The sequence below is a fragment of the Podarcis tiliguerta genome, assembly GCF_965153285.1.
Source record: "Podarcis tiliguerta genome assembly, chromosome: 8".
Taxonomy (NCBI): domain Eukaryota; kingdom Metazoa; phylum Chordata; class Lepidosauria; order Squamata; family Lacertidae; genus Podarcis; species Podarcis tiliguerta.
Genome location: NC_139541.1, coordinates 54,174,988 through 54,195,776, shown reverse-complemented (window position 1 = coordinate 54,195,776; position 20,789 = coordinate 54,174,988). Strand labels below are relative to the sequence as shown.

Below are 20,789 nucleotides of genomic sequence, written 5' to 3'. Positions count from 1 at the left end.
AAGAAGGAAACTGCTCAGACCTAAGCCTAGGTAGCTCAGGTCAAGCGGAAAATTGATTGGACCCATGCTTTCAAGGCAGGGGTGCCACCTTTCTCTCAGGATTGTGGGTGCCCACCACCGCAACATGGACATGCGACATTGCCTGGACGTAGTGCATGTGATCTCACTCACACTAGGTGTAGGTGTGGGCGAGTGATGTTGCAAGTCCACATTGCAGCAGCCAGCAGCAATGACTTCTCTTCCTCCTCCTATCTGCAGCCAGCGAGGCACCCTTCTCCATGGGGAAGGGCTTGGAGGCAGAGAGACTACCTCCATGTCTGAGCCCCACCCCCCAGAAAAGGGTGCCTCACTCGTTGGCCGAGGAGGGCAGAGCTGAACTGCTTCTCTTTTGGAGGCAGTGCTGCTGCCACTTGCCAGCCTTCTTCATTATTGTGGGTGCCCAAGCACCCAAGGGCCCCTGCAGTTGGCTCCTATGTTTCTAGGCATGGGGCAAGCAGAAGGGTGGACAAGCCCTCAGACCCAGGAGAACAGAAACAAAAGGCTTCTCTCTGCTTGCCACTTGAGTGCCAGAGAACCAGGAATGGCTCAGAAATGGGCCAAGCAATTTTCCTGCTTTTTTATTTTATTAAAGATTCCAGTCCAACCAAACCTGAGTGAGGAGAAGCTTGCCCAATAATGCTATCCACGGAGGCTATCCAGCTTAGCATTTTCAGAGAAGGGTGTATTACTGCTAGGCGGAGGAGGACTGCCTCTGTCGCCTGCAAAAGATTTCTGCATCTACTCAGCTGGAAGGAAGAATCTGTTTACGTTCTGCTTTTGAAAATAAAACTGCATTTCCAAATAAATGAAATTGTTCCTCACACACCTGGTCCTGCTTTTTTTTTTTTTTAACAGCTTGTCCTCTGCTTTGCAGCAGGGTCAGGCTATAAAAGTGCAAGCATGGATCATCAAGCGGAGATATTGCCTCTGGGATTCTGGACCGCAGGCCACAGCTTAACTCCTTGAGAGACAGATTGCTTAGGGCTGGATGTGACGTCAGCCCATGCCTCTCAGAAACACTCTGATTTGAGTCTGCCTCTGATTCTCTGCCTCTTCCTTGTTTGGGAGCTAAAAGGTATGTTTCACCAGACACCTTTTCTAGGGACTACAACAACTACCTCAGAGCATATACACAGAGCAATCTCTCCAAAGAAGCACAATATTTGGTTCTGTTTCTTGGTCACACTCAAGAGGAACATGTGGAAATGGATGATGGGTGGACAGACAGATGATGCACAGCATAGTCTTAAGAAGATTGTAGATCTAAGTAACTACTAATAAACAAATGTATGAAAATTCAGATTCTCTCTCTCTCTCCACCAATACTCCAGTTTTAGTCCAAGCTGTTAGTTTCTGTGTGTTGCCACTGTGCAGTGCTCTTGGAGCCACAAGACTCTGTTTTGCATTCCAGAGCTTCCAGGCTATTGGAAGTCTCACGGAAGACAGGAGATGGATGTGATGTTACTGGTTTCCTGTTCCTTTGTTTTTCAGTTGCTCTCTGCTCTCACAGAGAGAGGATGCATTTTCTTTTCTGTCTGCGTAGTTAGGAATAAAACTCTTTTTGCCATGTAGCTCATGCTATCTCGTCCTTCCCTGTGCTGGATACTCTGCGTAATGGGGGAACGTGCTTGGAACCTCATCAAGCCTCAGGTTGTTAATCACGTTGGAGGAGCTTGGAGGAGCTCGGTCGAAAAACAAGTCCGACACAAGCCAGTTTCAAGTGGATAGTATCCATGTCTCTTTCTCCTTCCTTCAATTTTCCTTCAATTTTTCCTTCAGTTTTTAATTTGATCATGGATGGGTTGGGGACAAACAAGCTGAGGCTTAATCCAGACAAGACAGAAATGGGGCAGAATCCCTCCCTTGGAAACTCAAGCGCACAGCTTAGGGGATGTTCCTGGACCCAGCCTTGGGCACAGATGCTCATCTATTGACTGTGGTCAGGACTGCACCAGCTGTGCCCATTCCATGAGTCACCAGAGATGGGCATGGTGACACATACCTTAGCCACATCTCAAATAGACTACTGCAATGTGTTCTCTGTGGGAATGTGTTCTTTGAGAAGTCTTCAGAAATTCCAGCTGCTCCAGAACGTTGTGGCCAGTCTGCTGAACAGAGCTGGGTACTGGGAGTATGTTACTTCTTTATGACAGTTGATTCGTGGGCTTCTGGTTAATTTTTTGAGCCCAGTTCAAAGTTCATCATGACCCTAAATAAATGGCTTGGGATTTCTGAAGTCTGTCTTCTCTCCTCCACAACTGTCCTGTCTTCTGGAGAGGCTCTCCTCCCTATCAAGAGTTGTGTTTGGCTGAGGTGCAGGTGAAGGCCTTCTCTGTGGCTGCACATAGGTTTTTGAACTCCTTATCCAGAGGGGGTAAGGCATGCCCTCTCCTTAAGGGCCTTCTCCTGCCACATGAAAACTTTTCTTTTCTCTTTTAATGAGCATCTGACCTGTGAAGTGGTTAAGTTTTAACTGTCCTGTCTTTATCTGCTTTTCAAAACAATATCCTTACATGTTTTCTGGTTGCATTTATTGATGTTATTTTTTGCTGCTAGCCAGGTTGAGCCTCGTGGGTCCCTTCTGGAAAGCCAGGATAGAAGTATTTTAAGCAAGCAGGCAGACAAATGAAGGTGGGAGAGGGGGGTGATGCAGCACATAGAATCATAGAAGTGTAGAATTGGAAGGGATCCTGAGGAACATCTATAGATAACAGCAAGGTACTTACATGATCAATCAGCTCCCTGATCATGCCGTTCCACTGCCCCTTCTCATCCTGGGCTCCGTACTTCCCATCCTCCACCACACGGATCTCATAGCTGAAGCCAAGGATTCGGGAGACTTCTCTTAGGAGATCAACGCAGTAGCCTTCAAAGCGCTCATTCCCGGAGAGCACGGTGTCCGACTTGATGAACATGACAAAGGGTTCCTCCTACACAGGAAGGAAGGAGACAGAGAGTAGCTAAACAACCACATGCAAGCTAAACCCACCAGCCACAGAAGCCCCTTTAAGTAGCCACAGGACAGATCTGGGTGTCTCTCTTTGCTTTCTGGCACTGCAGCCAGTTTGGTCGTTATCATGCCTGCTACCATTATAGCATTATAACACTAATGAGAGCCAGTGTGCTGTAGTGGTTATGCAGCAAATAATTCAATATCATATTCCATCCTTAGAACTTGTTTTATTTTCAATGTGCTTCAAAAACTTCAGTGGCCACAATTCAAGGCAGAAGTAAACACCCTGAAAGAAGTCATTGAACACTATTGATTTTAATGGTTGCTCATCTCTGCTTTAGATTGTGGCCCCTCATGCTCAGCTATTTGGAATGTTCTCATTTTACAGATCAGGAACTGAGGCCATCATGCATTATTTTCCTAAGGATGTGGTAGAAGGCCAGAGGGGCTTCATGGCCACCTGCCTTACCAGTGGACCTTACCGCTCTTTGGAACTCAGCCTGACTGCCCCACATAAAGATTGCCTTCCATGAAAGAACCCATAAAAAGAGGCTTTCTCCATGTTTGGAAGCTGCTAGGCAGGGTGAAGGAGCTACTTCAGTAGTACTGATTTTGGGGGGGCCAGCACCCCTTTGGTTCTATAAACTCTTCCCTAGTTTCCCCTACCCTACCCTTTAAAAAGCACTCTTCAGAATAGCAGTTTGCACAACCCCCTAAGGACTGCAAGAACACAATAAAATTTGAAACAGTGACAATTAATTGCCCACTTAATCAAAATCCAATTAAAATTATTTATTTAATTGATTCAACAAAACCGATGAACTTGCTCCAGGGATTCTAGCATTTCAAAGTCTCATAGTCTTTTGTACCTCTGGTACCCGCCCCTCCCCCCCACAGTGTCACCATCTTGCCTCTTAATGCCCACCCTTGGTAACCCTGCTGCCCCCCAAGGAGGTATGATACCACCCGCTTTGGAAACCACTGGGTTACCCAGTCCTTAAAATAGGACAAACAACTTGCAGCACCCAAAACTGGTACAGCTGGTGGACAAGGAACAGCTGAAAGCAAGGCAGCAGGCAGGATGCCCATCCAGGAAGCTGGTCCTCGTGCCTTTTGCATTTGTACGCAAGTCTAGAGGCCAGCAGGAGCAGCCATAAAGCCCCATTAATCTCAGGAGGCACAAAACAGAGTGGAGGGGGGCGTGTTCCTCCATATTTAACAGTTGAAGAAGCAGCGTCGTGTAGGAGCTCTGCTTGCCTCTGCGCCGCTCCTGGAGGTCTCAGACATTTCCTAGGGGGTAATTTTTGAACTCTGCAAGGCACTTATTCACGGGCTGTTTCACAATTTATTACTGGAAATGGTCAGACATTCAATTCGCAGGCTTTCAGGGCTCGCTAATCGATTTCTCAGCGAAGGTGCCCTCAATTTCAGGATCTTCACAGCTCTCCCGTGGCTCGAGGAGGAGAGAGCGGAACGGTCTGTTGGAGAAACATCATCGGCCAGCTGCCACCGACAAGGCGCTGCAGGATGAGCAGGAGGGTGTGAAAGGGGGAGGCAGGGAGGAATCCCAACACCACGTCTTGGTGGCGGCAGCATCAGCAACAGCAAACAGGCCATCAAGTGGCAGAGCGGGAGGGAGATGTGGGTGATTCCCTGCTTAAAAAGGGAACTGTTGCAGAACTCAGGCAAACCAGAAGCGCTCGTCTCCACCTGCATCATCAGCACAGAATCATATAACTCTTGGAAGGGACCCCAAGGGACTTCTAATCCAACCCCCTGCAACCCAGGAATCACAGCTAACAAATCTGAACTCTACAATTCTATGATTCTATGACTTTATAAGGCAGTCTATCTGCACTATACACTGAAAGCAGTGTAACACCACTTTAAACCTGGGAAGTGTATCGTGGATTCATAGAATTCTAGAGTTGGAAGGAACCCAAAGGGTCATGAAGTCCAACCCTCTGCAATGTGGGAATCACAGCGAAAGGATCGCTGACAGATGGCCATGCACCTGTAGATGCTGAGAGCAGTTAGGACGCCCCAATTCTCCTCACAGAGCTACAGCTCCCTGAGGTCCCTGGGAAGAGGTATTTATAGCTTTGTGAGGGAAATAGGGGTCTTCTAATAACTCTCAGCACCCTTAACAAACTACAGTTTCCGGATGACTGTTACAAATGGTATGATTCTACTTTAAATCTATAATAGTGATGGGGCCTAGGTTTAGTATGAGGTACTGGCTAACCTTTTCAAGGAGACCAAGGCCTCCCCCTGCAGGCCAAAATGATGCTGTGATTCCTGCATTGTGAGTGGTTGGACTATCAGGCATGTCCAGCTCCCAAGAGACTGTGATCTACTCCCAGTATAAAAAAACTGGCAGTGATCTAGCCATTGTCATTGGAAGGAGGAGGAGCGCGTGTGGGGTTGGTGGATTGCACAGAGTTTTTAAGCTTTCCCCCTGTAACTTTTTGTACACAATAAGGATCCCACGATCTACCAGGATCAGCTGGGGATCCCTGGACTAGATGAGTCCCTTCCAACTCTACAATTCCATGATATTATGGCAGCTGATCTAGACCCACAAGGACCAGCTGCTGATGCTGTAGCAAAGGCTTAGAGAAACTATCAAAATGGGAGGCTGATTTGGAATTGGGAGAGAGGAGCCTGTGTGTGTGGTTTCAAAGAGAGAAACTCTTCAATCTTGCTGCAGCATCCTCTCCAAGGGATTCGCCTGCCCCCCGTCCTCCCCCTATCTTCCTCCTGAAGTAACAAAGCTCGGCACTCTGTCTAACACATCTGAATCTAAACCAGTGGGCCTCATCATAATTCATTAGAGACTGGATGGAAATTCACCCTGAACTGATGCCTGCCTTCAAATCCAATAGCAGGCCCGTGTGCTAAATGTGCTGTGACAGTTAGTGGCCAAGGAGACCGGCTGAGTATCCAAGCATCGCTGGCTAAGTGAATTACTTTGGGGTAGTTTGTCACTTGGGTGCCTAACTGTGTGTGGGGGGGGGAAGGGGGAGCCCCAAGGGATGCTGAGAAATGTCAATAAGAGCTCCTGAGAGATGACAAGGGCTTGGTTGCAGTTTCAGAGTGGGTGGTTTGTGGGCTGTGGGAAGTTGCTCCCCAGCATAGGGCTGAGCAGAAGATAGATTGGAATCCACTGGTGAGAGGAAGTGTGATCATGTATTTGTTAGAGTGTCAAATCTCCCACTCGACCTTGAAGTCCACTGGGTGACCTCAGACCACTGAGTGCTTCTCAGTTTAACCTACCTCACAGGGTTGTTGTGGGGATTATTTAAGGAGGAGTAGAACCATATACACCACATTGAGCTCCAATGGCTTCACTGAATCCCAGTCTGGATGCTGCCAAGGAGAACATTGTTTTGGACAGTTCCCTGCCATGCCCAAATAGTTCAGCCCTTTTGCTATCAGGATAATCTGTCCATACACAATGTAATGTATGAAAACACAGCTCAAGCTCCTTAGAAGGTGGTGGTGGGGTTACGATCTAGAAGTGGAAACAGCCAAATCTAGGAGGGGTTAGATGGAACCCTGCAACCACTTACCAGGACTGTGGTGACAATCAAGGATCTGTTGGTGAGGGAATCTGTCACATTGGGGCCTTGCCTTCGGGAGATTTCAGTGATATTCAGTCCATCAGATGGGCTCCACACACCAACCTGTGATGGAGGCAGACAAGAAATGAGCAAAAATTCAACCAAACCATCAGGCCAGACCAGTCAGGCCACTGAAGAGAGAGAGAGAACGGTCAAGGGAGTGGAGGTCAGATATTGTGAAATCAGTCTCTAGCTCAGGGGTGGGGAACCTGATGCCCTCCAGATGTGGCTGGACTACAACTCCCATCATCCATGACCACTGGGTCATGTTGGCTTTTGGGGTTGATGGGAGTTGTAAGTCCAACAGCATCTGGAGGGGATTGCAAATGATCCCCATCACTGCTCAAGTGAAAACAGGCAAAAAAAATGAAAGAGGGGGCTGGGCAGTGCTTGTACAAACTGTTACTTTGATGTAACACAACCTTAACATGATTTAAGAACATAAGAAGAGCTTGCTGAATCAGGCCAGAGTGACCCATCTAGTCTAGGCTGCTGTGCTTACAATGGCCAACCAGATGCCCCAACAGGAAACTCGCAAGCAGGATTTGAGCACAAGAGCACTCTTTCCTCCTCTGGTTTCCAGCAACTGGTATTCAGTATCATTGCTGTCTCTGACAACGGAGGCAGAGCATGGCCATCATGGTGAATTTATTGATTCCTCTTTTAACACCATCCAAGTGCGAGCAAGTTCCATAGTTAAAGTATGTGCCAAATGTATTGCTTTTGGCTGAAAGGGGAGGGGTCTCATCATCTGGGCAGTCCAGGACCTCCATACACACTACCCAAGCTCGTGCCCTGGGGAGGTCACTTCATTGCTGCTAATACAGCTGTTTAACTTTGCCCCCCAAGCATAGTTCATTTTCTCTTGAGACAGACAGATGGCGGCAACAACAACGACAACAACAAAATAAACAAGATGTTTATGTGTCTGCATGTGCATATAATGACTAAGTGATGTTTCAAGCTATCTTAGGAGAGGATTCAAAAGACTTCGTAAAAACTAACACAGGAGGAAGCTGGCATATTCACAGTTTCACCTGTGGATTATCTGAGAACCCCTGAGTCTTAAATGACACAGTCTGCAAGGCAAGAAGCTCTGTATTACATTTTAAAAGAACCCCCTCCCCCCAAATCTGCACAACCACACAAAGTAACCACACAACCTCATAATGTTTTACTGATATGAAGTAAAACTTCATTGCCTTGCAGGGGGTTGGACCAAACAACCCTCTGAGTCCCTTCATACTCCATAATTCTATGATTATATTAAAACACCAACTAGACCCTTTTCAGAAGAGTTGATTGTTTATATGCAAAAGACAGTTCCCTCCCTTGGTCCTCTCCTTCATCCTGCAATAATCCACGTGTGGAAAGATTATTAATGGGTATGATGATGCAGGTGGCGCTGTGGGTTAAACCACAGAGCCTAGGGCTTGCCGATCAGAAGGTCGGCGGTTCGAATCCCTGCAATAGGGCGAGCTCCCATTGCTCGGTCCCTGCTCCTGCCAACCTAGCAGTTCAAAAGCACATCAAAGTGCAAGTAGATAAATAGGTACTGCTCCGGCGAAGAGGTAAACGGCGTTTCCATGTGCTGCTCTGGTTCGCCAGAAGCCGCTTAGTCATGCTAGCCACATGACCCAGAAGCTGTACGCCGGCTCCCTTGGTGAATAAAGTGAGATGAGCGCTTCAACCCCAGAGTCGGCCACGACTGGACCTAACGGTCAGGGGTCCCTTTACCTTTATGATGACACGCAAATGGCAAGCAAGAACCCCCACTGCAGTTTGTGAAGATGACTTGGCAAAAGAAATAAAAATACCCTACATGGGGGACCCAAACCTACTTAAATAAAAATCCCTCAACAACACTGTCCCGCTATCCCACCACTGCCAGCACTGCCACCATGCTAGCTGGATACAGGATTTGTAATTACACATGTTTAATGCCTCCATAATCCGTTAACTTGCAGGAGGCAAGGAAGATCAGAAGCTCACCGCTAAACCTCAGGCAAATGTAAACTATTAAACATAATGCAAAAGTACATATCAGGATTTGCTCCTGGTTTGGGCACACAATTAATTCAGATTACCTATTGACTGGAATTTAATGTCCTGACTCCACAGAGATTTGACACAGACACTCTAAAGCCTTTCTTGAGCTAAGAGAGAGCTTAAGCACACACACTCGAGAGAAAGAGGGAGAGAGAAAGAGAGCGTGAAAATGTGATAAGAACTCGCTGGAAATGACGGAAATTAACTGAGTCCCAGCATCCTTGCAGAGCATACAAGAAGCTGTTAGGGAATTTTAATGCCACATGCTGGCTTTAAGTAACAGTGTCCAAAAATTATCTTGAATAAGCACCAGTGCTGGAAGAAATACGAACACCAACACCTTGAGAAAGTCTTGCAAAAGGTAAAAAAGTCTGGAGATATTTTTAGAATGGGATATATTTTTTCTCCCCTGGATGACCCAATTAAATGGATGTGAACATGGCAAGAGCCAGTGTGGTGCAGTGGTTAGAGTGGTGGACTAGGACCCAGGAGAGCAGGGTTCAAATCCCCACTTGGCCATGAGGCTGACTGGGTGACCTTGAGCCAGTCACTGCTTCTCAGTCTAACCTACCTCACTGGGTTGTTATGGGGATTAAATGAGGAGGGAGACAGACCATGTATGACGCATCAAGCTCCTTGGAGAAAAAGGTGGGATATAAATGCAATAAATAAAATAAGACATCTTCACAAGAACACCTCCAGTTTCCCAGAAAGCAGAGTTTACTTGTAGAATCCACAGAATTAGACACATTCCTGGAGGACAGCTATTGGCTAGGAGAGCTAAAATAAAACCTCCATGTACAAAAGAAGTCCACTTGCGATGATCAGATGCTGATTTGCTGATCTCACGGCAACCATGCAAAGGCAGTTAGGCTGAAAGATGGTGAGCTGACCAATGAGATTTGGGAATGAGCAAGGGATGAGCAGGCTTCACCAGTGCAATGCCATTGCACTCACCAGTGCAATGTCAACCCTTCAGCTCCTATATAGTTGTCAGGGTCAAGGGATAGTCTGGGGGAGCCCAGGAGAACTGCTCTGATCTTTGAAAAGAGGAAAGGAGGCCATGAGGCAACCCAACTGACCTTTTCAAGCCCGTCTTCCTTGAGGCTGATGATGTCCAAGTCAAAATCCGTCCTCAAGCCACTGGTTTTGTTGAAGACGATGCGTCCAGTGAGACCTTCCCACTGGGCCTGGGGAAAGAAGGGGGGGACATTGGAGGTTGGGGGATGTTGACGAATAGTGGGGTGGGAGTGGGGGGAGACAAAGGAGGCATTTGTCAAGCTCATAAATCACAATCTGCTCCAGAGCAGCACGGTGCTTTATTTTAATTACTCCTTCCACCATGACTCTGTCCCTGAAGAGCTTGATTAATTAATAATCACCCCCGATTGCTCATGGGACTGCAGAGGCTGGGGAACCCCATAAATCCCACTGTACTCTCAGCCCTGATTTACGCTCACCCCTTCCAGGTTGCTCACCATGGAGGGAAAATAATGTTGAGATTTTGACCAGTCACAGTTCTGGGTAGAAAGACACACACACACACACACACACACACACCTGGAAGAAACCACAAAGAGGTTTACACAAGAACAACAACAGTAAAATAAAGAAAAAAAATCCAAACCATACTTTAAACCATACAAAAGTTAAAACACAAAAACAGATAGCCTCAACTTGCTAAACACTTTGTCTAACCAATAATGTTTATGGCAGGCACCAAAAAGACTACAGTGAAGGAGCCTGCTTGATCTCCATAAGCAGGGAGTTCCAAAGTGTAGGTGCTGGCACACTAAACAATCAAGTTCTTTCAAATGCAGAATAGATATTATGTGGCACCTGTAGTACTGTTTTATTGTTGTTAGCCGCCCTGAGCCCGGCTTCGGCTGGGGAGGGCAGGATATAAATTAAATAATAATAATAATTATTATTGTTATTATTATTATTATTATTATTATTATTATTATTATTATTACTGAAATTCTGCCAATTGAAGTGGTCACGTGGGTATGTGTAGGAAAGGGATCAGCAAAGTTTTTGTGGCTGGAGCTGGTGCATGGTGCCGCAGACACTGCGGTGGGCCAGAGTGTGCACGTGAGTGCATGCACGCATGTGCAAATGCTATTTCCGGTGCTCCTTCTGTTGCAGAGGAGGCGTGCACAGCTTCCCACTGGCTGCAGAAGCCGGCCAGATTCATGGAAGGCAGTCCCCTTTCTGCTCCACACTGGTTTAAAGTGGCGAGAGCCAACTGAGAGGGTGGTTGGGGTCCCTGAGCAGGCAGTGGGGGTCCATGGGCCGGTTAAAAAAACCCCATGGGTTGCTTGTGGTTGATAAGGAGATCTCATCAATAAACTGGTTCCAAATCATTAAGGGCTTTATATACTAACAGATGTTGACCGCAGTCATGAAATTAAAAGATGCCTGCTTTTGGGGAGAAAAGCAATGACAAACCTAGACAGCATCTTAAAAAGCAGAGACATCACCTTGCCAACAAAGGTCCGTATAGTTAAAACTATGGTTTTCCCAGTAGTGAGGTATGGAAGTGAGAGCTGGACCATAAAGAAGGCTGATTGCCGAAGAATTGATGCTTTTGAATTATGGTGCTGGAGGAGACTCTTGAGACTCCCATGGACTGCAAGAAGATCAAACCTATTCATTCTGAAGGAAATCAGCCCTGAGTGCTCACTGGAAGGACAGATGCTGAAGCTGAGGCTCCAATACTTTGGCCACCTCATGAGAAGAGAAGACCCCCTGGAAAAGACCCTGATGTTGGGAAAGATGGAGGGCACAAGGAGGAGGGGACGACAGAGGATGAGATGGTTGGACAGTGTTCTTAAAGCTACAAACATGAGTCTGACCAAACTAGGGGGGGGCAGTGGAAGACAGGAGTGCCTGGCGTGCTCTTGGTCCATGGGGTCCCAAAGAGTTGGACATGACTAAACAACTAAACAACTAAACAACAACAATACTAACAGTAACACCTCAGCCTGGTAGCAAAGCAGCAACCAGTGAAAATATCTGAGAACAGGTGTTTTATGCTAACAGGGTCATTGCAAAGGGTCATTCAGCAACCATTTCTCTCCCACCACCACACATGTGAACAGGGCTTTCAGACCACAGCAGTTCCAGATGCAGCATCTTCAGCTTCCTCCCTCTCGTGTCACTCAGAGGCATTCTGTGTACACTAGGGGACCAGCACCCTTCAGCAAAGCTATTTCCATGTTTCAGCACCTATCAATCAGCAATGATTTAACTGTGATTCCTGCATTGCAGGGAGGTTGGATTGGCGGCCCTTGGAGTCCCTTCCAACTCTACAATTCTATGATTCCATGAATCATTCTCCACTTTCAGCACCTCAGCAAACCTGAAATCACTGTTATTCTCAGTTTCCAGAGCCACCAGAACAATTAAACTCGATGTCATAAGGGAGCCTCTCCCCTATCTCTCTATCTCACACAGAGTGCCAATGGAGCAGGAGGCCAATGGGGCTGGAGGTCCACCCTATCAAATTCCGTGCCAGCTTGTGACATTTGAGCCTTTGCCTGGCCAGTTCTTGCCTGCACTTAATGAAAGCCGTTTTACATGCCGTGAACTTTAGGCCTGGTATTTCCCTGGTCCCGTCCATGAAATGCCAAGCCGTTAACAGGGTTTAGTGTTTTCCTGTCATATCGCAGTGAAGGAGGCACAATCTTTCATGAGGCTCCTTATGCCATAGTCGTTCCCACCACACGTCCTGGGGAAACCAAGCTCAAAATTACCCCAGTGAGCATGCTGCCCCACATCCCACGTTATGATTTCATACACAATGAAAATAAAGGTACTGTTAAGAAAAAGGAGACATATGTCAATATTTGCATCCCACCCTCAGCCTGTCCCTAAGTATTTGAAGATGATGATCCTATAATATTTGCAGCTGGCTATCATATATAACCTTTTAGCCTGGTGAAGTGGAGACTGAGAGATAATATGGTAGCCATCTTCAAATATCTGGTGGGCTGTCACATTAGGGTGGTTCATAAAAATCTTTTTTTTAAAAAAAAATCCCTGCTCCAAAGGTCTTATCTTACGACACTAGGGATTATAAAGCTATATGTGAAATTTCATGCATATCAGTTAATACCTTGACCCTCCTCCACGAAAATAGCTGTTTACTCAGCCGTTTTCCTATGTTGTGAAGGCTGAAATTTCAATTCAGTGGGGCAGGGTCAAGATATTAACTACAGTTTTATGATACAAATTATTACCATAACCAAGACTAAATAATACTATTTGGTGTTTATAACTGAGCAGAATGGAGTTACAATTCTACATATTGCAAACACAACCCAAGGTTCCCCCAGCTTACTGTTGCTTGGTAGTAAGGGAACTATAAACTTTGCTAAACCTTAGACCCTAAGAGACTTCCAGGCTAAGGTCTCCCAAGATCTCCTGATTAAGTTGCAAACCCTGCAAATGATCAATCCATATGCCAATAAAGGCTTGAGAATCTGAGCATATGATCGAGTTATTCTTCAAAGGGCTTGTTTTGATCCAGCAGACAAAAAGCTCAATGGAGGTTTAGTGGATCAGAATAAATTCTGAAGAACAGTTTGCAAAGCGGGGGTAGATTTGGAGGCAGGCACAGAATGGCTATAAAAAGTCTAGGCACTTTCCTGCTTGTGACAGAAGCTTTGGAAGGTCTGGCGCACACTGGCAAAAGCAGCGCAAGTTGCTACCTCTGCAGTGGGAATTGTCAGCTTCTTTAGCAGAGAAATGCCTTCTGTTTGGGGCCTCCCAAAGGACAAATGTTGCCTCTTTATGGTCTCTGCTTCTGGCAGCAGATTTTGCAAATGTGCAACTGGTTGAAAACACAGGGAAGCAACAGCCCTGGGCATAAAATAGAGCTCAGAGGAAAGAGGAAGGTGAATCTAAGGAACTGAAGACAGAAGCACACTGTCAGCATTGTCACCTCCTCACTTGCTAAGAACATAAAAACAGCCTGTTGGATGAGGCCAATGGCCCATCTAGTCCAGCCTCCTGTTCTCACAGTGGCTGAACAGTTGCCTGGGGAAAACCTGCAAGCCAGACCCAAGCACAAGAGCCATCACCCCTCCAGCTGTGGTTTTCAGCAACTGGCATTTAGAAGTATTGTTGGCTCCAGCTGTAAAGGCAGAGCATAACCATCATGGTTAGTAGCCCTTGCTGTGTTTGCCTAGTTCAAGGAGCCAAAGGACCAAACTGATCCATAAGGAATTGTACTTTCAGGGAGAGGGAGAACAGAAGAGTACTCAGGCCCTTTTATGGCTTCCTGTTGCTAATGGATTAGCAATGACTAGCCTGTGAATTGCCCCCTTACTAGCTTCTCTGAATTGCCCCAATGTCAGTTTCTATTTCAATAGTGGATGTGGGGGGGGGGGCAAGGGAAGGCACTTCAATTACTCATTACTTGCATTGTTTTTCCTTTTGGAAAAAAAAACAATATTAAATTTGTACATCACCCTTCATCCGAAGATCACAGGGTGGTTCAGAACATAAAAATATAAAATGAGAACACAAAATACACCAAACCAAACCAATAACCCCCCTCCCACAAATATATTTAAAAGGTCATAGGATGTTAATCAGCCAAAGGCCTATTTAATGTTTTTGCCTGGCACTTAAAAGTGTATAATGAAGGGGCCAGGCAAGCCTCCCTTGGAAGAGCATTTCACAAATGGGGAGCCACTACAGAAAAGGCCATTCTAATGGTGCCCCCCCCCCCAGACTTCTCATGGAGGAGGCACACAAAGAAGGGCCTCAGATGATGGGTCTATACTGGTTCATATGGAGAGAAGCGGTCCTTCAGATATTGTGGTCCGGAGCTTTATGGGTCAAAACCAGCATTTTGAATTGGGCCCAGAAACCATGCAATTGGACCAGAATCACTGCCATGTGCTCAAATTGTCTTGCCCTGGTGAGCAATTTGGCTGCTGAATTCTGCACTAGCTGAAGTATCTAAATCATCTTCAGAGGCAGCCCTACATATAACATGTTGCAGTAAACTAAACTAGAGGTTACCAGAGCATAGACAACAAAAGTTAGGTTATTCCTCTCCAGTTAGGGGTGCAGCTGGGCCACCAGCCAAAGCTGATGGAAGGCACTCCATGTCACTGAGGCCACCTGAGCCTCAAGTGACAGCAAATGATGCAGAAATACCCCCAGCTAAGTACCTGCTCCTTTAGAGGGAGTTTAATCCCATCAAGAGCATTAAAAGTTTACTGAACAGTGAAGTAGTTAACTAAATGTGGTATATAAAACTCTTGCTAAATTACTACCAGACTTTGAAAAGCTGGCATCAGTGGATCAAGTTCACCAGTTTTGTTGAATTAATTAAGCTAAATAGTTTTAATTAGGCTTTGAATAAATGTGCAATTACTTGTTACTGTTTTGAATTTTACTGTGTTACTATATTCCTTAGAGAGCTATGCAAACTGCTATTCTGAATAATGCTTTTTATAGGGTAGGGGGGCTCTGGGGATGAGTTTATGGAAGCAAGGGGGCTGTGGCCTGAAAAAGTTTGGGAACCACTGGTGTAGATATTCCATAAAACTTGAGTGAAGTGAGAGAAAAGGGCAAGCAGAGCAGCAGTCTGCTGTAGTCGGTTGCACTATTAGGAAGGAAGGAGACTTTAATTCGAGGCCAACATGTTTACACAGATTAACTCCTGGGCTTCTGTTCTTCTTCTGTCTTTGCCTGCAAGGCTCAAAAGAAACACTGCCATGGAGTGCCTCTAATTTCCACATGCATAATAGCAAGGTCAACCCTCAACCTCTTCCTTGGCAACCTGAATAGCACTCCAGAGCTTCTCTGTGTCTCTGTTGTTCTCATGGTAATTGCTCACACTTGAGCTGTGAATCTCTCATTTCTAGTCACAGGAGATCACTCAGAGCGATGCACCTTGAGAGAGAGGGTGACAGGTGAAGTGGAACTGAGAGCTGGGACCAGAGGTCAGCTGGCCTCCCCTCATTCAGTGGTGCTTGGCTGCTCTCCAGAAGGTCTTTGCTGAGCATCACTTAAATGAGGCACCAGCCTCCTCCTCAGTGAGATGGAAGCTCCTCAGCTTCCTTGGTGATTTAGGAGGTTGATGACCTGCCCAGTCTCACCCACTCTTACCTAAAGCTTCAGGTTAGTATCAGTCGCTCCAGTTGCCACCTCTTGAGATGCGGCCACCAGCTTTTCATAGCACATCTAGGAGCATTCCCCATGCCATTTATGCCACCCAGGGGAATGTTTATACAAGACAAACTTGCAAAAGTACACCTGTGCATACACGCAACCTGTAAATCAACTCTCTACCCTGGAAACTGGAGGCATGACCCAGGCAAGAAGTTCAGTGGATTGGGAACTTTCAGGCCCCCTTGCCAATCAAAAAGTCAAGTTGAGATGGTGATGTTGGAGGGTAATGGAGAGGCCAGCCAACAGCACAGGATCTCCATTGCAACAGCATAATTTGCTTCCACAGTTTGACAGGCTCCAAGTAAGTCAACAAGGCTTCCCATTGTTCCCATCTCTGTTGACAACCAGTGATGGGGGGCTGTATGCTTGAATCATGCCAGAATCCATAGACAGAGGTAGCCAGGTTGCCAACTCTGAGAACTCTGCACAAAACCACTCAAAATTGGTGATTGGAATCTTTCAGAGGTCCTATGGCTGTGATGCCTTTTGATGATTTCTTCCAGGAGTACACATTTTTAAGGGAGTGGCAGTCTACCATTAAAAAATAAATACAAATTCTTTGCATGGTTTATTTTCCAAGAGAACATCTCCCCGAAGTGTGTACTGGGAAGTTCAAACATCCCTGCTTTGGCCTCTTGCAATGGGGAGACTCAGTTGGCTTCTCTGCCTCTTGGATCCAAGTGACGCTCCCTGCATGCCAAATGCAGTCAGGAAAGCTGTTTAGGCTGCAGGCGAGGGAGATGGTAATTACCCAAAACACAGAGAAAAATGAAGTCCCCACTTCATTCCCCTGACATTCAGCGCACTCAAGTCTGTGGCTCTGCCAAAACAGAGGCGTGCCTGCTGCCAATTTTCCCACGAGAGTTTTTGAGCTGTTCACTAAGTGGTTGACAGATGCACCAAGTAAACACTCCTCAACAAGAGAGAAAGGTGGGAAGGAAAGGCAGCAGATGGTGTTCCTATTTGACAGAGAAAAATACCGGGGGTGGAGGGGAGGCTGATAGTTTGGCGGAAGTACCCCTGTGCTGTGTGCCAAAGGTCCCGAGTTGAATCCCCGGCAACTCCCTTGGAAAACATCTCAGGTGGAAGGAGTGGGAAAGGAGTCTCCAGGAGACTCTGGAGACCTGCTGCTGCCAGTCGGAGTAGAGCATTATGGGTAAGATAAACCAAGAGTCTGTTTCAGTACAGATAAGTTTTGTAGGTTCATGTGACAATAGGCCACCATTCTTTGTGACAGAACTCCGTAGCAGAGCATCTGCCTTACATGCAGAAGGTCCCAGGTGTCTCCAGGTAGGACAAGGAGAGGCTATTGTCTTATGCTCTGGAAAGCAGCTGCCAGTCAGTGCAGACAATACTGAGCTAGTTAGATCAAGGCTCTGACTCAGGATAAGGCAGCTTCCTACATTTCTATTAAAAGGATTTGCCAGAGAGATCTTCAGTGAAGCCATCTATGGCATTGTCAAAGTTTTGAAAGGCAAAAACATGGTGTGTCTAGCGGCTGGAAGGGGAAACAAACAACCCTAATCTGTACATTTATATAGGTAGGTAGAGAGATAGAGAAGTTGGGGCCTCAGCACCAGCCATGGCTAGGCGTTGCAGAGACTGAAGCTTGTTCTACTCTTGTTTCACCTCTGTCCCTAAGATAAATCATGTTCCTTTGGTTGTGATCCAGCCTAGAGGACTGGTATTTTACATATGTATGCTTAGTCCTGGGTTCTCCTGAAGAATATGGGCAGCTGTCTCTCAAAATAAAGGTGCCAGATGGGATTAGAAGCAACACTGGCACAAATGCATTCAGAGTCAGACCCATTGAGCACAGTATTGTCTAGACTAATTACACTGTCTATTCAAACTGGCAGTGGCATTCCAGAATGTCAGGGTGTGTGTCCGTACCCCCAACCCACTCTATCTGGGGATGGCTGAGATTGAATTTAGGCTGTTCTGCAAGCTAAGTACGTGCACCTGGAGCTAATTACGACTTGTTACTGGGCTTAGGCTCATCTCCACCACCTGCCTAATTCAAAGCAATCTTTGCCTCCAGAAAGAGGCAATGGCCCAAGCAAAGATGCAGGCTCAGAATCACCCGAGCTGGCTTTCTGCTAGAGTGAGATCAGGACCATGGACAGCAGCAATGAAGACTGCCCAGGATGCAAATGCAAGAGTTTCAGGACCATAGACAGCAATTCTGCAGCATTGAGCACGCATCCCTTCACTCAAGATGCAAAAGCAGGTTCCATCCGGATGCATTGTACTTCTTACCTCTTTGATGAAATTCATGAAGCGTCCACCAAACCGCCAGGCTTTATGCCGATGGCACTGGAGGGAGTTGACAGTCATCTGTGGAGCCCGTTGGTAGCACACGGAGACAATGTGGACGGCATCGTACAACAGGGCAGCATCTGTCTAAAATGAAGGGGAACAGGATTTGCTTTGATAACAGCTCTAGGAGCAAGGGAGCCTTTCACCTCCCAAGTGATGATGATGATCATGCCACCTCCACCATAGGAAATCCATTTTGGCCAAAATAGTCTTTGGTTCCAGCCTCCTTAGGTCAACTGAGCCATCTGCAGCATGCTGCTACTTCCATCTTGGTAGTCTCTGGTCCAGTTTACATGGACATCATTGAATGGCCTTCTGTCAAGATCATGCATCTGGAATCCTACAGAGGCAGGAGTAGCAGCAGCAAAGGGGAAGGATGAAACACTGTATCCCATTGCAGTTTTTTTATTCTAAATTGCCTGCTCCCAAAACAACTATTCCATAGAAGCTGCTGTCAAGATTTTGTGACATGCATTCATGTGTAAGGTGTAGTTCTGCTGATGATTCACAGCTGATTGCGTTAACTGCCCCCCACAGAGAAGCAACTGCTTTGTCTTCCCAAGACGTTGTCCAAAACAGAACCAGACAAAAATAGAGTTTGCAACAGTTTGACGTGCAAACTCCCTTGCCTCTTGCCCTCATCAACACAGGTTTGCACCACACACTAAAAGGCAGGAGTAGTTTAAATGGGCCATCGTACCATCATCACCCCTGTGATCAACCCTGGCTCAGGCTTGGGGGCTGCCTGCAACCTCTCCATAGACCATTTATCAATGATGGCAGAGACATGGGGATTCTCCACGTTCAAGATGCGGAAGCCAGTCAGGTTCACTCCAGAGTAGCGATATTGCTCTAGATCCAATGCATAAAGATCCTTTAAAAAGAAAGAGGGAGACTTCATTTCAGCGCTTTATCTACTTCCCCCTTGACTTCATTTAGTTCTTTTTTGGGAGGGAGGGGCAGTCTTCAAAGGGGGGGCAGGTCCTCTGAGACACTTCACCACTCTTATTGAAACTTGGCTCCCCTTGAAATCCAACAGCTGCTCTGCCTGAGCAAATTCCCACTGAAGTTGGTCCTCCAATGTTGCTTTAGGAAAAGATTCAATGGTGTTTCCAGCTGGGAGGCATTTCCCTGTCTTGCATCAGTTAATTATGGTGCTGATTAATTATGCATTAATTCCAATAAGAGAATATTGAAAATGTTTGAAAGGGGGGGGGGAGAAATAATTTGGAAAGTATGGCATTAAATCTTGTTATAGTTGCCACTTCCAAGCATCAAAACCCATCATTCTGGAATACTAGTATTGCTAATATTTTCACCATCTTGTAATTTTTCAAGTGCGGGGAGAGGTAGAGTAAGCATACAATTAAATTTTCTCAAAGCCACAAGCAGCCAAAATAAACCTTGGCAATGATGATGCTTCAGTCTAAAATGGCAGTCTATTCTATTCATGAGAGAAACACAAAGCCCATGGGAAAATGACTGACTGTTTCAGATTTGTGCCATCTCTGGTCTTTTAGACTGCCCACCCCTCTAAGAGTTGGTAGGATCTGCATGTGCAGTGGGACACAGGAGTAATTTGCCCACTGCAAATTTACCATTCATTGCATGTAGAACATCATGCAGAACACCACATCTCCACCAGATATTATCATTTTAGAATATCATTAACCATTGTACAATAACAGACTGAGTGATTTGTTCCAGTTCCAGTTCTCAGGCTGTGGGTTTTACTGGTTAATCCTTACTCTATGTCCCACTGGACAGCTGATGAGCAAATCTGAACCTTGTTTGGGGGAACCCAGTTAGCATCACTGCATTGGACAGGATCTGGCAGGAGAAGTGCAAGCATTGACTGGATCACCAAATTTTCACCCACTTCCCACATATACAACCCAGAGTTTCTCATCTTACATTCATTAAACTGGATGGAGAGAGAAAAATGTGGTATTTTTTTCTCTTGACCATCTCAAACCTCTACAAACAGGCCTGGTCCCTGACCCAGAATCCTCCATTTCTGCCTAACAGGAGCCTCTTGTAGTCGGAAGATGTGCTCTTGGCCATCTTCCAGTTTGAGACCAATACACATTACAATGTTAGGAAGAATTTCCTTCAAGTCCTCAAAAGACTTTTATTTCTTTAATTGTAGGGCCAGCCCAAATACATTTTGACACCAGAGTGCCCCAAAATGGCACTCTCTCCCCACTAGGGAAGAAGGGGTGAGAGAAGATATACACCAGGAACAAGGAGGGAAGAAAGATCAAAATTGGGATCTGCTGCCCCTGTGGATTCTGCTGCCTGAGGTGGTCGCCACACCTTGCCTCATGGGTGGGCTGGCCCTGTTTAATTGGTAGCCTGTTGGCTGTCAGTGCCAACAGCTAGAGTGCTCAGTATTTGAAGACCACCATCAAAGAGGAGCTAAGATGTTTCTTGACTTTATGATCCACCTCCACTGTCTGCAAGTGAGAGAGCAATAAGTGGAGGAGAGGTGGAATGGGAACCATTCAGGCAAAGTGCTGGCAGGGAGCCCAGGCCTGCCTCTTGGCAGTCAGTGTGCACAGGGGGCATTTGCAAGTCCCACTCCAGTGCACTTCCTTAATACTTCCCAGGGC

At 46.3% G+C, this 20,789-nt stretch overlaps 1 protein-coding gene across 1 annotated transcript in view; it reads right to left on the bottom strand.

Annotated features, from left to right (window-relative positions):
- The window catches only part of GRIK3 (glutamate ionotropic receptor kainate type subunit 3), a 187,690-nt gene that overhangs the window by 27,694 nt on the left and 139,207 nt on the right, over positions 1-20,789 (bottom strand). The window contains exons 6-10 of the mRNA XM_083452852.1: positions 18,878-19,051; positions 18,118-18,261; positions 9,747-9,854; positions 6,565-6,678; positions 2,766-2,969 (exon numbers count right to left, since the gene is read on the bottom strand). Of these exons, the coding sequence (XP_083308978.1) occupies positions 2,766-2,969; positions 6,565-6,678; positions 9,747-9,854; positions 18,118-18,261; positions 18,878-19,051 (744 nt within the window). The remainder of the gene's footprint in view (positions 1-2,765; positions 2,970-6,564; positions 6,679-9,746; positions 9,855-18,117; positions 18,262-18,877; positions 19,052-20,789) is intronic.